The sequence below is a fragment of the Engystomops pustulosus genome, chromosome 3 (genome assembly GCF_040894005.1).
Source record: "Engystomops pustulosus chromosome 3, aEngPut4.maternal, whole genome shotgun sequence".
Classification (NCBI taxonomy): Eukaryota; Metazoa; Chordata; class Amphibia; order Anura; family Leptodactylidae; genus Engystomops; species Engystomops pustulosus.
In genome coordinates, this window is record NC_092413.1 from 133,090,218 (window position 1) to 133,109,824 (window position 19,607).

General features: G+C 37.1%; 1 protein-coding gene across 4 annotated transcripts in view; it reads right to left on the minus strand.

Moving 5' to 3' along the window:
• The window catches only part of COL19A1 (collagen type XIX alpha 1 chain), a 553,058-nt gene that overhangs the window by 418,213 nt on the left and 115,238 nt on the right, over positions 1–19,607 (minus strand). For 3 of the 4 annotated variants that reach the window (XM_072142183.1, XM_072142182.1, XM_072142186.1), the window contains exons 5-9: positions 18,406–18,529; positions 16,734–17,006; positions 14,043–14,123; positions 9,962–10,075; positions 5,629–5,691 (exon numbers count right to left, since the gene is read on the minus strand). In XM_072142183.1, coding sequence (XP_071998284.1) covers positions 5,629–5,691; positions 9,962–10,075; positions 14,043–14,123; positions 16,734–17,006; positions 18,406–18,529 — 655 coding nt within the window. The remainder of the gene's footprint in view (positions 1–5,628; positions 5,692–9,961; positions 10,076–14,042; positions 14,124–16,733; positions 17,007–18,405; positions 18,530–19,607) is intronic. The other variant, XM_072142184.1, reaches the window with a different exon arrangement.

The following is a 19,607-nucleotide window of genomic DNA, read 5'->3' on the forward strand; positions in this document are numbered from 1 at the left end:
TAAAATTCACTTTGTCATGTTGTCTAACGGCATAATCCTTAATTTCCTGTGCCATACTATTTCTGGAGGAGCAACAATTTGGGTTGGCTCATAGATAAATTTAATCTCACTGCAGAATGAAACCATAGCCTGTCTATCGCATGTACAAGCAAAACCCCAAGGCATGTGTTACTTACTTTTCCATCTGACAATCTAAATTTATAACTGCAGTATAGTCTTATGGTTTGTAATACATTCAAGAGGGTGATAACTTCCCTAAAATAGTTGCTGTTATTCATGGTTAATTTGATATCTGTCCTGATTAACTATAAATGTATTATAAATTTACCATAAACAATTATTTAAATAATAACTAGCTGCTGCCATTATTGGTGGTATTGTTTAAAGATATTATATTAAAAAATCAAAGACCTGAAAGGCCCCAATGGGCAGTGTCTTCATTTTAAATTTGTACTGGGTTTGATCGCTCCTCCCTTCTGAAGTGATTAAGTTTGACCTGAAATGATTGGTTTGTTTATTTCTATGAATTTATTGACTTTTTGTTCTTCAACCCCTCTGGGATGCAGGACAAGATAGTTGTTCTAATTAGTGGATATTTCCTGCATTAGGATGAATTATTTCATCCTGTTGACCACTCTGGCACTGCCCTTGTGCCAGCATGCTCCACAGCAAGAGACTGGCCGTTACATACAGTTTAACCCCATAACCCCATACGATGAAGCAAGTAACATGGTCCCTCTGCCACCCCCTGGCCCGCTGCAACGCAATCGTGGGGTTCCAAGGGCTTACCATATCAGCTGGAAGCAAAATGAAGGTCTTCATATCTGCCATTTATGGTGGTATATCAGGCCCAGTACAAGACTGGGCCTAATATGCAAACTGTCAGTAAACCATTGATGAAAAAAAGTGCTGTGTCCTTATGGGCATTTTATGCCTTGTCCTTAAGGGGTTAATATAAATTATATAATATGTGAACACACTCTAGAACATTCTGCCACACAATGGAAATTCACTGTAAACCTAGCAACCAGGTGTCAGGTTCGCTAGGGAGAATGCTGGGACTTCTAGTTCTTCTGGTAGTGCTAGCAGCGTTCTCTGACCCCCGGCGCGTATCCATGCAAACTCCACCTCTCGTCCCGGGCAGCGGCTGCTAAGATCTTGCGCTGTCTAGGAGTTTTGATCGGAGCTGCTGGGACATGTGGTACCTCTGCATGGTGCCTGGTTATTCTGCACCATGAGGGGTTAATTCCCAGAAGTTGTCCAGCTCCTATCAGGTTCTGGAGGTGGGGTTCTGGCTGCATAAATTGCAGCTTCACTAGTCACCTGTGCCAGTGTTTGAAATCCCTTCATCGCTCGCTCTCTGCATTAGGTTTGACTTGCTCTGTATCAGTATTGTTGTGCCCTCTTGCTTTTGCTCTTGACGTACCCTCTCGTTGTGACTCCGGCTAGTTTACCATTCTTTTGTGCTTTATGTTTGTCAGTCTGTTTGTGTTTTCCCTTCCCACACTTATACAGTGTATCTCGAGTCTTCAAGTAGTTGCCCCACGGTTTAGCGTGGGGGGGCTATAGGAAGGGACAGAGGTTGGGGCAAGCTCAGGGCACACTATCCCCTGTCTTCTGTGTTTCCCAATCCTAACACCAGGGGAAACAAAGTGTGATTGTACAGTATATCATGCCCACTACCAACCAACACATAAGTGTATTTGTTAAATATTTAAAACATCCGCTTGATCTTTTATCAAAGCCATCACCCTTTGACAGGTTTCCATTTGGTAAATGACTGTCAGCTGACACGGTACTAAATTAACTCACTCACTTAGTATGTTAAGAGTAGTAAAAGACAGTCAGCAAAGCTTAGCATGAGTGGAGTGACTTTATAACAGTAAGTAGGATGACAGTCATTCCCTAGATGCTATTTAGTAATAGAGAACTCAGAGGTCATGTTGAATTGCACATGCTATACAGAAACAGTAAGTGGGGGATATAGCCAGAATTGTAACAATGTAAAGTCCCTTGAGTATCAAAAAAGTGTCACATTTCTGAACCGTCTCAATATATAACAACCAAAAGGATTATTTTATTGAAATCTTAAGAAATCTTTTTTAAGAAATGTAATATACATTATATACTAGCTGTAGCACCTGGCATTGCCCGGGATATTACATAACTGTTTTCTGCTATAAAAAAATACATATGTCTGTCTATCTGTATGTTTGTCTATCTGTGTGTTTGTCTATTTATCTGTATGTCTGTCAATCTGTATGTTTGTCTATCTATCTATCTATCTATCTATCTATCTATCTATCTATATGTTTTTCTATCTATCTGTATGGCTTCATTCACACGCTGTGCGGGCATACAGCCGTGTGCTGGAGAGGAGGAGGAAGTGACCCCTCCTCCTTCCATAGGAAAAAGCAGTGCACGGCCCCATCCCAGGGAAAAGATAGAGCATGTTTGAAAATGCTTGAAAATAGCTCCATTGAGGGGCTGAAACATCACACCTGCACCTTGGGTGAATAGACACCTTTTTTTTACATGGATGTGCTGCCTCAATCGTTTTGTCTTGGGATTCCCTGTGTTTTAACTGTGAGTCATGTGAACTGAGGCTAGCACGTATGTCTATCCATAGATAAATAGAGGTTTATAAAATTACCTCACATATTAGTTTGCATCTTACCTTACGCCTGACCTGTATTAAAGGCATTGCCTATAGTAACCAATCACAGATCAGAGCTCATATTAATGACCTGTGGCAAAATAGAAGCTGAGCTCTGATTGGTTGCTTATTGCCACAACAGAGAATGGCTCTAATCTCATTGGTGTCAACATTGCATTAACGTAATATTAACACATATGTTAACATTTTGGTATCATATATATATATATATATACATACACTCACCGGCCACTTTATTAGGTACACCTGTCCAACTGCTCGTTAACACTTAATTTCTAATCAGCCAATCACCTGGCGGCAACTCAGTGCATTTAGGCATGTAGACATGGTCAAGGCAATCTCCTGCAGTTCAAACCGAGCATCAGTATGGGGAAGAAAGGTCATTTGAGTGCCTTTGAATGTGGCATGGTTGTTGGTGCCAGAAGGGCTGGTCTGAGTATTTCAGAAACTGCTGATCTACTGGGATTTTCACGCACAACCATCTCTAGGGTTTACAGAGAATGGTCCGAAAAAGAAAAAACATCCAGTGAGCGGCAGTTCTGTGGGCGGAAATGCCTTGTTGATGCCAGAGGTCAGAGGAGAATGGGCAGACTGGTTTGAGCTGATAGAAAGGCAACAGTGACTCAAATCGCCACCCGTTACAACCAAGGTAGGCAGAAGAGCATCTCTGAAGGCACAGTACGTCGAAATTTGAGGCAGATGGGCTACAGCAGCAGAAGACCACACCGGGTGCCACTCCTTTCAGCTAAGAACAGGAAACTGAGGCTACAATTTGCACAAGCTCATCAAAATTGAACAGTAGAAGATTGGAAAAACGTTGCCTGGTCTGATGAGTTTCGATTTCTGCTGCGACATTCGGATGGTAGGGTCAGAATTTGGCGTCAACAACATGAAAGCATGGATCCATCCTGCCTTCTATCAACGGTTCAGGCTGGTGGTGGTGGTGTCATGGCGTGGGGAATATTTTCTTGGCACTCTTTGGGCCCCTTGGTACCAATTGAGCATCGTTGCAATGCCACAGCCTACCTGAGTATTGTGCCTGACCATGTCCATCACTTTATGACCACAATGTACCCAACATCTGATGGATACTTTCAGCAGGATAATGCGCCATGTCATAAAGATGGAATCATCTCAGACTGGTTTCTTGAACATGACAATGAGTTCACTGTACTCAAATAGCCTCCACGGTCACCAGATCTCAATCCAATAGAGCATGTGGTGGAACGGGAGATTCGCATCATGGATGTGCAGCCGAAATCTGCGGCAACTGTGTGATGCCATCATGTCAATATGGACCAAAAGCTCTGAGAAATGCTTCCAGCACCTTGTTGAATCTATGCCACGAAGAATTGAGGCAGTTCTGAAGGCAAAAGGGGGTCCAAACCGTTACTAGCATGGTGTACCTAATAAAGTGGCCGGTGAGTGTATAATATACATATAGTGGGGCAGATTTATCAAGTGTCTGAAAGTCAGAATATTTCCAGTTGCCCATGGCAAATTTCACAGCTCCCCTTTAAAATATTAATGAGCTCTGGTAAAATGAAAGCTGAGCTGTGATTGGTTGCCATGGGCAACTAGAAATATTTTGACTTTCAGACACTTGATAAATCTGCCCCAATATGTGTTAGCGTCGCGTTAAGACTTGCATTTACTAAATGCAATGTTGACAACAATGTAATTAGGCAAATCTCTTCTCAGCTGTGAAAAAACGCAGTGTGTGAACACAGCCTAAGCTGCATTATATTCATTGCCTATAGTAACCTGTCAAAGTTCAGAGCTTATATTAATGACCTGTGACAGAGCAGCAACCAATCATGGCTCAGCTTCCAACTGCCACAGCATACATACCCACAAACACACATACACTCAGTTTTATATATTGGATAAAACCTTTCAGAAATGCTGCAAATGTTTAAAATAGATTGTTTCCAAAAGTTGAAGTCATTAGTCACTTGCCTAACATTTATGTGTAACAAGAATAATACATAACCTTTTCATAACTGTTTCTAATTTATTATTGAACTATGTTCTGTTTTCATATTGTTGCTAAACCACCAAAAAGGCTGTACAACATCTGCTAAGAAGACATTGTGAAACAACATACATGACTGTAGTTAGAAGTTAAGCTGTTCACATAATGACATATCAAAAATGGTGTAAATAAGGTGTAAATAAAGAGGCAAAAGGAGATACAATATCACCAAAACTTTATATGGGATTTGTACTGTATCTGTTTTACACCATCACTGGCACCATTTTCCAAATCAATCTTCAACTAATGTTGTTTGATCACCCACACAAAGGAAGAGTATGGATAAACTGAGGTCTGCTGACAAGGGCAATTAGACACCTAAATAGGTTGTCCAGTCATAAACATTGTACTTCATCAACATTATCTCCTCAAATAATACACTTTTCTAATCAAATGTTATTAAAAGTTCTAGATAAATTTATACCCCCTGCCTTGCTTAGTTTACAAATTGATCATCTGGGTAACGACCTGTATGCTTTTCACAGTCTGCTGTTGCACATGCATGCCCCTCTTCTCATAGGGATGCACGGTCACTCACTCCTCTGAGAATGATCACAGAATGGGTGCACTGTGTCCAAGCTGAGGCATGCTTAATAGCACTCTCCCCTTTCTCTGCTTACAGCTAGGCAGAAGAAGAGGATTATGGGAAATGTAGTTTTTGAATGGGGCGGCCATCTTGGAAAACAGCAGCAGATGTCTTAACTTTTTATATAGCTATTTAGAATAGTTATTTCTACAAAGTATATGTTATTTGACAGTGAATTGACATAGTGATATTTTGTGATAAAAAGTCACCATTCAGAAGATAGTGTTGAGAAATGCAGTTCTACATCATAGCATATGTGGGTCCATAAGCACCCACTGTATATGTTACCATCTACAGAATAAAGTTAATAGATGTCACTTCAGAGCTTACCTGAATACCTTGGTCACCCTTTAGTCCAGGCAAACCTGTGATTCCTGGTAAACCTGCTTCTCCCTAATATAAAAAAAATGTTTTTTTAGTTGAATGACATAAGCAGAACTTTAATGTACAGTATGCATTCTCCTAAACATGCTAGGGACTGTGATAGAAATATTTTGCTACTGAAGTATCATCTATAAAACATAACTATAGCAAATGCTGTTCATCCGTGTTCATTTCTATAAGACATATTCATGGTTTAATATATTATACAAAGAAAAGTATGGAGACTGGAACCACTGCCCTCCATTATTTCTTATCTGCCAAAGGTATACTGTACTTAATGGCCAATACAAAAAATTATAACCTGAGCTCATATGATGAACATTCTATAATACATTACCACTACCAGCCTGCTGTCAAGTAGCTGAACATTTTCTATATCAAGTTTCTTCATTATTTGGTGTGGTGGCATCATCTAAAAACTCAACCTCGAGATGTAAATTGGTTTTATGAAGTCAACGAGGTGGAGAGTTTAACACTGAAGTCCAGTTTTCCCTGCCGTAGAATGCCCCCTTCACTGTAATTGATGGTACTGCATCCAGGGACATCATTGACCCCAGCGTATAATGTCAAAGCACATGGGAAGACGTGTTTAGAGGCATAGAAGTTTGACTTCAGTGTTAAAGTCTCCGCCTCCCTGACTTTACACAACCAATTTACATCTCACTTCAAAGTTGATTTTCTAGATGATGCAATCACACTGGGTCATGAAAGAAACTCAATCTATAAGCTATTTAGCTGCTTGACAATATACAGGTAGTGTTTTTTTAGGCCATTTTTTGATGACAGGGTCCTTTAAGTAACCTGTTTACAAATAAAATATGCAAGTAAGTGGACATGGCAGCCTGCCTGTTTCTGTTGATCTAATGACTAAATGACTTCTCTATAAAAAGTCAAAGCTCTCATACTGTATGTCAGCTTACCAGGAAAGATCAAAGGAAACTATTAGAAATATCAACTTGTCTGTCTGTGTGTGATTTTAGTAGTCTCTGGCATCATTCTGGAGGAACTTAGGCCACCTTTTACTTACAAAATTGCTACAATTCCATGTTATAATCTGAACTTATATGATGCACATTTTTCTACAACACAGTTTTGGACGAATAATATTTGTCAGCAGGTTCCATTGACACTGCATCTGCTTTAATCCTGCTAATTCAGAATCAAAGGGCCTCTAATAAAGTAACCGCTCACCTCGGGGGGAAGGCTATCACTCCACTGATCAAGGGAATATCGTTGCTGCAGCACTTTCAGTTTTCAACACTGGTTTGAATTGAACAAATGAACAAATGTGGAAAGCATTGCACAGTCTGATCTTGGTTTGCATTCACCTGAATGTCCAGCCCATTGGAGATTGTAAAGTGTTAAATGAAATATTTCACTTTTGAATTATCAATGTCATTCTAAAATGATTGGCTTTAAATTGCTCTGTATTACCCTTTTACTTCTCATAGAAGTTCATCAACAATGACTTCATTAACGTATACTTCACCTATTCTGTATTTTTGAACCATTTTGGCTTTTGGTACATAATCACTGATGGAAACTACTAATCAAAACACTGATGTGTGAATAAGACTTGTATTATACTTATTCAAAAACTCCTTTCCACAGTCTACAATTTTGTTGATATCACTGAAATTCAACAGATTTTGAAACTGTTGATGTAGCAAATTCATTTACCTCTTCTTTCTACTTCTAATTTAGACATCGACATTTCCAGGTTCAATGTACAGGTCATCATACTTTATGTTGCTTCACATGTGAAAGGTCAATAAGGTAATGCTAACTTCTTGATATACTATCCTATCAGCTATACACTTTGCCACTTTAAACCTTTAAAGACCAAAGGTCACTGGTACTAAAATGTCCAGGTCATATTTTGCAGTTCTGTTATGTTCCTCTTTAACCCCTTAAGGACCAGACCCTCTTTCGTTTTTGCGTTTTTATTTTTCACTCCCCACCTTCAAAAATCTATAACTTTTTTATTTTTCCATGTACAGAGCTGTGTGATGTCTTATTTTCTGCGTAACAAATTGCACTTCATAGTGACGGTATTAAATATTCCATGCCTTGTACTGGAAAGCGGGAAAAAAATTCTAAATGTAGCGAAAATGATGAAAAAACACATTTGCGCCATTTCTTGTGGGCTTGGTTTTTACAGCTTTCACTGTGCGCCCAAAATGACAGATCTAATTCATTCATTGGGTCAATATGATCACAGGCATACCAAATTTGTATAGGTTTTATAATGTTTTCATACATTTACAAAAATTAAAACATTCTGTACAGAAAAAAATCTTAATTTTACACTGTTCTTGCGCTAATAACTTTTTCATACTTTAGTGTACAGAGCTGTGGGTGATGTCATTTTTTGCGACTTCTGATGACGTTTTCAATGCTTTTATTGTTAGGATTGTGCGACCTTTTGATCACTTTTTATTGAATTTTTTCTATTTTTCAAAATGGCAAAAAAATGCAATTTGCGACTTCGGGCGCTATTTTCCGCTACGGGGTAAAACGCAGTGAAAAACGGTTATTATATTTTGATAGATCGGGCATTTTTGGACGCGTCGATACTTAATGTGTTTAGGATTTTTACTGTTTATTTATATTTATATCAGTTCTAGGGAAAGGGGGGTGATTTGAATTTTTATGTTTTTTTAATATAATTTTTTTTTTTACTTTTTTTTATTAATTTTTTTTACTATTTTTCAGACTCCCTACAGTACTTTAACCCTAGGTTGTCTGATTGATTCTACCATACACTGCCATACTACAGTATGGCAGAATATGGGGATTTTGCATACCATCTATTACAATGTACAAATCGCACATTGTAATAGATAGCCTCGATCATGAGAGCCTCGGATCTTTGTGTGATCCGAGGCTGTCATGACAACGGGGAGTGACAATCGGAGCCAAGATGGCGGCGCCCACACGCCGCCGGCTCTTTAATGCCGCCGGCAGCTTAGCGACGGGCGTTTACTTCATTATGAAGCACATGTCCGGTGAGTATGAAGAGGGCTCAGCCCGTGAGCCCTCTTCATACTCTCCCATGCGCAGCAAGACGTAAGGGTATGTTTTATTGCGCTATGGGGTTAAATGATGATATATATAAAACAGCTTTGCATATCATAAGAATTTTACTTCGTTTTTTGATGACGTGCAATTTAATATGTTAGAATATTTTTTTAATATGTATTTTGTTAATAGACAAGTGACTAAAATGTGGAAAATGTTTTTGTCAAGTTTCTTATTAAAGACATTTATTAAGCCGTAAAATTGAAAAAAACCTTTAACAAAATATGTTAGTAATATGTATGGTGTGAGATGTACTTTGCAAACTGCAAGTGACCCTGCAGCTCTCTCCTTCTCCATGTTACAGGCTGCTGACGGGCTGGAGGGAAGGAACATTTTAAATAGCTTTAATTTTTGAAACACAGTTCTGGTGTACTATTTAAGAAGAAACCTTCCCCTTAAATATTGTTTAAGGACTGTGCCACAGACTCTGAGATATTCAAAGTTAAAGTCTGGATTTGGAGCTGTATTTAAAATTCACACTCCTGACTAACTTTAACAGTGTATATCATATATCTTTGGTACTGTGGCCTAGAAACACAATCCTTATGTATTACTAAAGGGGATGTGTGCCTCTTTAAAATGACACCAGTGTTTCAAGGTTCCATCATTCAGAAGATATAGCCATTTTATATGTACCCCTGCATGATGCCAAGGTATGTGGAATCAGGACGTATATATATAGTTGCATGGCAGACATGAAAAGGATAAAGGATAAAAATGTAACTCCATGATATTAACCAGACTGTCATATGTAATTCCCATTTTTTAAACAAACAGAATGATGTCGCTATATCAGTTGCTCCCCTTTTTTCTTTCCAGAGTGGTATTTTTCAATTCTAAAGCTACTTGTCAAAAATCTACCTCAGCAGAAAAGTTGGTGGAGACCAACCTGTATTTGCCCTGAGCTGAGTCAATTAAATCCTGCCCATGGTTCTCATGACATCTTGTGTTCTCTCATGGGCTAATGTGGCAGCAAATTCAGCTCAAAGAGCCAATGCTAAAATTATAGACCTAGAATATACATCTTTTCTGTCTATGGATGGGCACAAATCCTAAATACAAAGCATAACAAAGTCTTGATCAAAACTGAATATCCAAGTTCAATTGCCAATATTACAACTATTTATTTCTTATAAATAGCATATATGTGTATTACAACAGATACATTTTCTCAAATGTATATATCACATCCACATACCTTATTTGGAAAACAGTGACATTTTTCTTCAGGCACTGAATCTGTGTTTTGGACAGAATGAAGCTTGCTAACAGATGATGGAGGAGAAGATTGAAGGTTTCTCTGGTTATCACACTAAAATTTAGCAAAAAATATCTAAAGTTATGCTAAAAGTAGCATTTTGCAATGAAATCCATGCATATGCTTACTTACAGTGTCTAACCATGATAAAATATGCCTGCAACTAAATTCAATGCAAAATGTAGAAATATTTATTACTAACATATTTTGCCATGGATTACATAGGATTACAATCCTATGTAGTGAAATTAAAATCTGTAAAAACTTAGAGCAGTTGCAATTTCCACTTATGTGTGCAATTGGAATTCAATGCCATGTGAAAAAGTAAATTTCTCAGAATTTTTGGTACATGATATTATTCCACCTTATTTTAAATTGAGTGCAGGGGCTACTGTGGGTATCTTATAGTGTCTGTGAGCTCTGGGGGCTATTCCTATTACCCTCCCCCCAGAGCTCTACAGACATGCCCTCTTGAGCACTCACAATGTCTTTTATGCTGGTAGCACAGGCCATAAGCAGTAGGTCCCTAACCACCATCTTTATTGAATGCTCGGGACATCCCTGAAGCCGGTGTTGCGGGAACTACTGTGCATCCATGGACCCTAACCATCAGCAAAGGTGACATAGAGGACACACTGCAGGTTCGCTAAAGTCGACCATGAAGGAGCTACTGCGAATGCACGGGCTTTTATTTCTGGAGACATTGTGAATGCACAATGTAGCATCTAATAGCCATAGCCCCGGAGCTTGCAGAGGCTATGGAACACCCACAGTAGCATCTACACTTCATTTGTAAATTATGTAATGATATGATATGAAATAAATTATTTGATTTGTGTCTTAATACATTTTATTGATTCAATTTAATTGTATTAATTATGATGTTCGCCATTATTTGGTTTCATGTATATTAAACTACACTACTTGTATATTGTCAGTGAGATGAATGACATGCACTGTATTAGGCAATGCCTCTCGACTAATAGGTGTACGCTACAGACGGAGCTATGGATCATTGATTGGACACTGAGCTGCAGAGTAAAGCCATGAGGATCCTGTAATAATCGCTTTATACTGCCAATACTTGAACCTCATGCCATTAAAATCCCTTAGATGCCATGGTGAATAAATGCCCATGCCATTTGCCAAATTGTGATAATGCATATCCTGCATAACTTCTTTAGGGCATGCTATAGGAAGAAAGTGTATCATAAGACATATCCTTACTAGCTTACATACAGCAGTTTAAGGCATTTGAAAACTGTTTTTATGTTCATTCATTCCTACAGTGTTATGGTCCAGGTAAAGTTTGTTACATCTATGTATGATATACAGGCAGTCCCTGGGTTACGTAAAAGGTTCTGTAGGTTTGTTCTTAAGTTGAATTTGTATGTAAGTCGGAACCGTATAATTTATAATTGTAACCCCAGACAAATATTTTTTGGTCTATGTGACAATTGGATTTTAAAAATGTTGGATTGTCATCAGAACCAGGATTAACAATAAAGCTTCATTACAGGCACCTTAGATAACTATTCTAGATGTTTATTGTAGCCTAGGGCTAAAGTACAGTAAATTACTAACATCCAGAGGTCCATTTGTAACTAGGGGTCGTCTGTAAGTTGGTTGTTCTTAAGTAGGGGACCGCCTGTATTGACATGTCTAACATTCAGTTTATTAAATATATAGCAAAAGTTTATTTTTAAATTAGTAATTACAAAATGCAGGGGAATAAAGATTGTAAACTAAATATAACTGAAGTGTAGGCACGAGACTACAATGTACATGAGCTGTCACAGTCAGGGTGAACTTTTACCTTCAGCATTAGAGATGATGCATGAAGATGATTTCTTGACAAAGAAAGAACATCTAACTTTTATCATCTTAGTTCTCAGAAATGGCAAATATATAACAGCAAGCTAGTTTCTCTCCATTCTCTGTAACAGTGCTTTTCAGTCCTGAGGGTCAGCGTATCAAAACAAGGTCATCAGAAGTCTCATGCTGACTTTCTCTATCTGTGTAGTCATCATATGGGAGCCCTACCCCATTCCCCTTTGACCTGGACTCTACTGTTATGGATATGATCATACTCAGACAACAGTCACTCTAGGGATATTTGGCCTTTTATCTTACTGTCAAAATAATAACAATTCACCAAGAAGTTTAACAGTATAATTATTATGTTTTGGATTTATTTTATAACTTCAAAAGAAATCTACCACCAGGATAAAGGATTGTAAACCAAGCACACCTACATGCTGTGAGTGCCCCCTCTGGCAGGATCTACTCTTATATTAGCTTTATATAACCTCATTTTTACAAAAAACAAAAGGCTTTAAAAATAATGCAAATGAGCCTGAGGGGCATTGGGCTCCATAGCTGTTAATAGAGCCCGCCCCTCATTTAAATAATTTTTATAGCCATTTCTTGTAAAAAAAGAGGGCAGAAGAAAGTCAAAGAAGAGCAAATCCTACCAGAGGGGGCACAAACCAGCATGTCAGTGTGCTTGGTTTACAATCTTTCATCCTGTTGGTGGATTTCTTTTAAAACATCAGTGTATGCAATTATGTTAACATTACAATTTACCTTTCTCTACAATGTACAGTGTTTCTCCTGTATTGTGACCAGTGCACTAAATGAATGCAAATTAGTTTTTGAAACAAAGTATTTTGATATTTAACAAACTATTTCCTCATTAATACTTTGTAAGTGTCCCTGTTACAAGTAGCAGTAGATTTGGAGAGGTATCTATGTTACCACAACACTATTGACTAAAGGCCTCCTCAGACTGTAATATTTTGCATGTTTGGGCTTGATAGCCATCCTCTGCAAGGAAGGCAGAAGATGCGCTGCTGACTGTGAATATGTACTCAGTTTGCATTATTTCCTGCACTATTCTGAACACTGCCATATTTTATTCCTAGCTGTTTTATTTGCAGCCCTGAACAAGTTCAAAAGGAAACAGAAGGATGTGGTGGAAAACAAACATTTAAGCTAGCTGTGATGGACAGATTTCTCCTCCGCTCCCATTCCTTCCCATCTAGTCTGGTCCTATTGGACCAGTCCAATCACTCTTTGGACTAAGAGGATTATCTTTCCACTTCACACTGCCTGCTATATGTTTTCGTTGGAGCTCGCTATCATTTTCTGGACTTCAGTATATTTGAACTGACCCTTGCTATTCTTCTGATCATCTGTTTTTCCCTTGATTCTATTTAGCATTTTCTACTTGGTTTTGACCTCTATTTATATGATCATTCTATTGTGTTTGTTTGTCCTGATTTTGTCTCTGTGTTTTCACTTTGGAGCTAAAATGGAATGTCAGCCAGTTGTCACTTACAGTCTAGGTTGTAGGATAGGCAAGTAGGTAGGGGGTGCTGGGAAGTCTAGCTTAAGTGTTTAATTCCCATGTCTGCCCTTTCCTCATATTTGTGTCCGTTTCAAACAGCAGCATTAAATATATGTTTTTATTTATGTTTATTGATGTTTTGGAGGGAAAAAAAATTACTACAGGTTTTTTATATATTTATATTTTTACTTTATGATAAAGTAAACATTGACATTCATTTTTCTGGGCACATTTGTTTTTGTATTCATGTTTATTCAATTGAGTACTACAGTGTGTTCTGTACATATATTTGCTATGACCACTACAGATCCTTTTCTAATTTTGTGGCTTATGTAATTGGTTGCCAACAGAAATGACAGAAATTTAAATAGTTTGTAGACTGATTAGTGAGTACAATCTGAAATGTCTTAAAGGTGCATTTTGTTTTTATAGTGACCCTAAAAAAAATGTAAATGTAATTCCAAGTTTCTTTACTGATAAAAGATGTCTGGATCCCATGTCTTGATTTTCAGGTAGATAGAGCTGTTTATCTTAAACACAGTTCAAGTTTTCCTCTACTGAAAATTCTTGGTTCTCAATGCTTTTACTACAGATTGCATCACGTACAGGTACACAATATGACATACGGTTTATACTGAAATGACAACATACATTTACAGAAAGTAATCTTACCATTCCATCAGATACCTCACAGCAGTTTTCTTGAGCCGCCTGTTTTGGACTGCAGTAAATTGTTATTCGTTGAAGTTCAATCTATGATAGAAAATAATAAACGGAAATCAAACATCCATCTAACTATGAAGAGGAATGCAGATCTAATTGCAGACGAGGATATTCAAAGAATCTTTAAAATGTGGTTTACAGCTTGGATATAACTATAACCATACAATTTTGGGATTATCAGAACTCATCTGTTTACATGGACTGTAGCAAAGTTTTTCTTAGCTATACTTAACCTTATTATAATTTTCCATTTATATGTATTTTTAAACAATGCATGGTATTTGGCATCATAAATAATACGGGCTGGTTTAATGTGTATGTAAATTACAGTCTATGGATCTTTTAAACTTCTTAAAATGTGCATTATTATAATTCATGAATACAATTATGATATTTGTCAAATTGCCATTTATTAGTGTCTGGAGATATACAAAATTCATTTGACTGTACTATACAAACTTTGAATTTTTGTAACTTCTTTCTCTTTTCAAGGTAATAATTTTAGAATGTCAGCCCATATTTTCTCTAAAAATTCCAATTATCTGTAAACCAGTTGTCTCCTAATCTACTTAAAAACACTGCTGCAAGTGCAACAACAAAAGTAGTACTGAAATTTGCTCTATCAATTTTTGTAAATTCTGTCTCACTGAGAGATTTAACTTGGAAATTTGTGGTAGTTAGTCTAGGGACATATGGCACAAACAGGGTTTTTTTTAACAAGAAATTTAAAGCGTAACAACCATGCAAATTAAATAATAACATAGAACTCTCCTATGAAAAACCTTCCTTCCTGTAAATGGATGGGTTCTGATAAGCGTTAAATTGTATCCAGGGGGATTCTGGAGGGAGAAGGTTCTGGTGACACCCCCAGGGCCCCTCAGAGTGATTTCCATAATGTAAAAGCCTTTTTTGTGGCAACGAGGACACAAGAAACTAAAAGGGCAGATACTGATTGAGGGGGCACATAAAAGCATGTGAGTATTCTTGGTTCACAATACCAGATTCTAATGGTAGATTTTCTTTAACCCATATAATTTTATTTATGAATACTACACATGTGTACCACTTATTACACAATTTCTAACTCAAACTGTACAGAACCCCAATGAATTTGTGGTAAAGCCTCTGAGACCATACACTACACCTTACCTCATTCAACTTTTGAACTACGGTACTTGTAAAAAATTTTACGTTTTGCACACTTACCGTATATCACAAACATTGGAGTAAGTGACTTTATAGATTTCCCTCAAAGTGGCCAGTAAGCTATATTAATGTGAATAGGAAAGATACAGAGGGATGCAACTTTATATTAATTGTAGTTTTATTCCATGTGAAGGCTTTATTTACCCAATGTAATTATTTTACCCTTTTTAAGACTTTAATAAATGCACTTCTAGCTATCAGCCTGAAACACAGGATAAACAGCTTCTGCAGTCAACAGGAATTTAATGTTCCTTTGAAACATTGGAAAGCATATATCTAAACATTCATTCACTTAGAGAGCTGAAAGGGCTTATCTCCTAATTTATTGCCATGTTGCCTATTATTGCTCATGTCTGTGCTATAAATAATGTGAGGAAAGCAACAAATAATATGTGTGTGTCCACTTTATACATCTGATAGATTGTTGCTGGCTTATATTTTATCAGTGACAGTAATAGTAGGTGAGGTGGGAGATGAATATCCAATGCCTAGAATGTTGACTCAAGAACTGCAGTCATAATCAATGGGTAAGAGACAGTTTATGCCTTAGCATAATGTCAAGCATTCTGTATGTGACTTGAAGTTCTTCACATTAAGGAGGTGTAGTGTACATATATCATATGGCTCTATACAATATGTGTGTTGCTTTAATCTCAGTCTTTATAAAATGACATTTGCATTGCTTACTTTCCAAGATGTATGTGTATGATTATGTCTAATGCTACAGTGGAGATATATGTACTTTATTATAGCATATAAACAACACTCAATTGCTGTTATATAAAAATAAATTTAACCTGATAGGGTAAATGCATTAATAGAAGTAAAACTATGAACATAGGTACAGTAAAATTAAAATAAACCCTCAATCAGAAATATTGTTGGTTTTAGTCTGCAAAACAACTTTTATAAGACAAAATTGTCACGGTGCCCCTGCAAACCCATGTCTCGGGTCGCAGGCACACCCGTCTGCCTCCATGTGTCCCTCCGTGCAAGCTGCAGTCTCACTTACCTCTCTGTGCTACAGTGGCGTCTCCTGTAGCTTGGGGAGCGTGTCCCCACTTCCTAGAAGATGTGCATACTGGCTCTGTTAATTGGTGCTGGCCACCTGATATTTAATAAATAGCCAGCCTCTTCCATTATGCCTTCGTGCCTTGGGCCTCAGAGAAAGCTTGTGCCCCATGTCCCCTGCAATTATTGTGATTTCCCGTTGGGATCTCAATTCCGTTCCTGAATTTGCTCCTGTGCTGCCTGTCCTGACCTTCTGCTTGTCCACAACTCTATATCTGCCTCGCGATTCTGCACCCTGCCTTGGCCACCACCGTGGACAAAGTCTTGCCTGTGGAGCAATCTGGTGGCACCAAGCTACAGCAAGTCCAACTCGCTTTGCGGCAGGCTCTGGTGAAAACCATTTTTGGTTAATAAAATACTTACGTCAACAGGTCTGTCATCAGATGCACGACCTGCAATAATGGAACTTCCTTGAAAATCAATATGGTCTTTCGTAGATATCTGTCTCCTTTCAATTAACTTGCAATCTACATAAAGTGAAATAATATCGTGCTGGATGGAGATTCCAAACTTGTGCCATTGACGGTCAAAAAGAGGATGAAGTTCTCGACTCTTGAACGTGTAATGCAAAGGATTTCCACTCTTTTTAGCTGTAAACTCCACAATTTTCTTTTCACCATCAATCAAAATAATATCCTGGAGAAAAAAAAAGATATTTTTCCATCCACATTCCTTACAGTTCTTCATCACTGAAGAACCTTGGGTTAGGATCCTAAGGTATAAAATTACAAACTTTGCTGTTTGTGAAAAATTAAGGGATTTTTAAAAAAAAAGTTTTACAAGCATTAATCTCTCCAGGGCATGAGATACATGAAACATTAGAATTATTAAACAAATCATGAAAGGTAATGTTGACATTTCAAAGTATTTAGAATTTCTGATGGTAGACTGCCCTAACTTACTTTGTGGTTCCAATTTCTAGTTGCAGGAACCTTTTTTCTTAAATCCTGGAACAGCAGCAGATGTAAAAAAAGACTTTATAAAAATATGGTAATGAGCAAGAGACGCTTTGGTGACTCCAATAATGACTCTAATCATTTATGTATGCCCTGGTCCTGCCTGCTGAAACGCACACAGCTGGTGACATCAGCGGTGCGCAGGACCAACCGATGATGTCTCCGCCTCTCTCCACATCAGCAGGAAAGATCAAGCTAAAAGTTAGAGAGTGGAGGCATACATACATTATTAGACATCGGGGCCATTTGGCTCGTTAGCATATTTTTTATAAAGTATATTTTAGATGTCTTGCTGCTCCAGTATTCAAGGAAAAGGGCTCCTGGTAAATTGAACCACAAAGTAAGTTAAAAAGTTCTGATTATAGATGTCCTTTAAGTTTTAGGCTACATTTTTTAAATATATTCACTTAAAGGGAGTCTGTCAGTAGATTTGATGCTACCCAGCTTACAGCACTTGTTATATTATTTCCATATTTAACATCTGTTCACGGAAATAAAATATATTAAGTTTAAACTATTCCTTATAATGGTGCTTCCACAAATATAATAATTAGATCACAATATGGAAACAACCAAGTGAGACCATTTCGCTAGTTTTTCTTATTTTGCTTTCAATTATATAGAAATATATCAGTGGGAATTAGAACCACACCTTTAGTACCTTACAATGTTACTTATAGTTTGGAACCCAATTACATGGTAACTGCCAACTTAACAAAGTATGAGCATATTGCTATCCTCATTAATTTATGATTTGACCTCTAGGACCTCCATTGATCCTGAGAATTAAAGGCTCACAGTATTGGTTTACTGTTTCACTGTTTGTCATCTTGGTGAATGGCCCAGTATTCAATTTCATGTTCTGTTAATGCAGGGTAATGAAAGAGGCCGCCTTTATTTTCAGGTTCAGTGGGGTACCCACACAATCTCAGAGTGATACTATATTATAGAAATGGTACTATGAACATCAAGTAATTATTCATTGTGATGAAAAAATATCATATTTAAATTTTACAGAGATCAAATTGCATACTGTAAAAATATAAATTTGTGTAGAACAGAAATGTAACAAATCCCACCTGTGGACTACCTGTGTGGGTCAATGTTTTCCACAAAACCCAGCGTTCTTTTTTTGTGCTGCGTCGAACACGAAAAAGAGCTGACATTGAGTATTCTTCTGGAAGTCCAGAGGAAAATACTTGTCTGTGAAGAATGTTAGGACAATGTAAATATGACAGCAATCTGCAATATGCAATTTTTATCTGCTCACACTCTAACGATAATAAGAACAAATCTAGTCTGCTATTGTTAATTGTGTAATAGCAGTATAGAAATTTCAGATGGACAATATAAAGACTTGACTGTGATAATGAAGCCTTATTACATGTATATAGCCCTTTGCAATAATAATAATAATAATAATAATAATAATATAGCCCTGTACAGATGTTATCTTAAAGCTGCCTTTTGTTTTCTGACAATAGTTGTCTGACAAGTCTTCTGCTCACCCACGGAGACCAACTCCTTTCCTCTGGTGTCTTTCTAGCAGTAAATAGTGACAACATAGCCAACATAATCCCATGTGTTTCTCATTTCTTTTATTCACAAATTATAGATAAAGACACCTATAAAGATAGGTTTTATAAATTCTCCATGAAAATACTATGCAGATAAAAATTTTTTAGCGTACACAGTTGAACACTTGATTTTAAATTCATAGTTTTTTTTATAAAGCATTCATTCAATATTTATTTTAATATATTTTGAGAAATATTATATAATTTTATATTCTGATGTGGATCAGACCCCTTTATGCTCTGTGTACTGTGTACAAATAAAAATGTTAAAATTATACCTAATTATGTTTTAATCCCTGTGAAACAATAAAAGGGTTAACAAACTTCATAAAAGTTGTTTTACATACCATAAGAGGTGTACAATTTATGGGGTTGTACTATTATATAGGCCTCTCAAAGTGACTTGAAAGCGGGGCAGGCCCCACAAACATACGATTTTACATTTTTTATGAAAATGCCTCATAACTTTCTACAAAAATGAGAGGACATATAAAAAACCATGTCGAAATAAAGAAAACACTTGGTAAATGTTAGTTATCAAGTTATTTTGGTGTTATGACTATGTGTCAACAAATTTCGAATTTTGAAAATCAAGAAACATATTACCCAGGTTTTTCAACTAACATGAAGTGCAATAAGTCACAAGAAAACAATCTCAAAATTACAAAATTACCTGGATATGTTAAAGCGTTCCAAAGTTATAC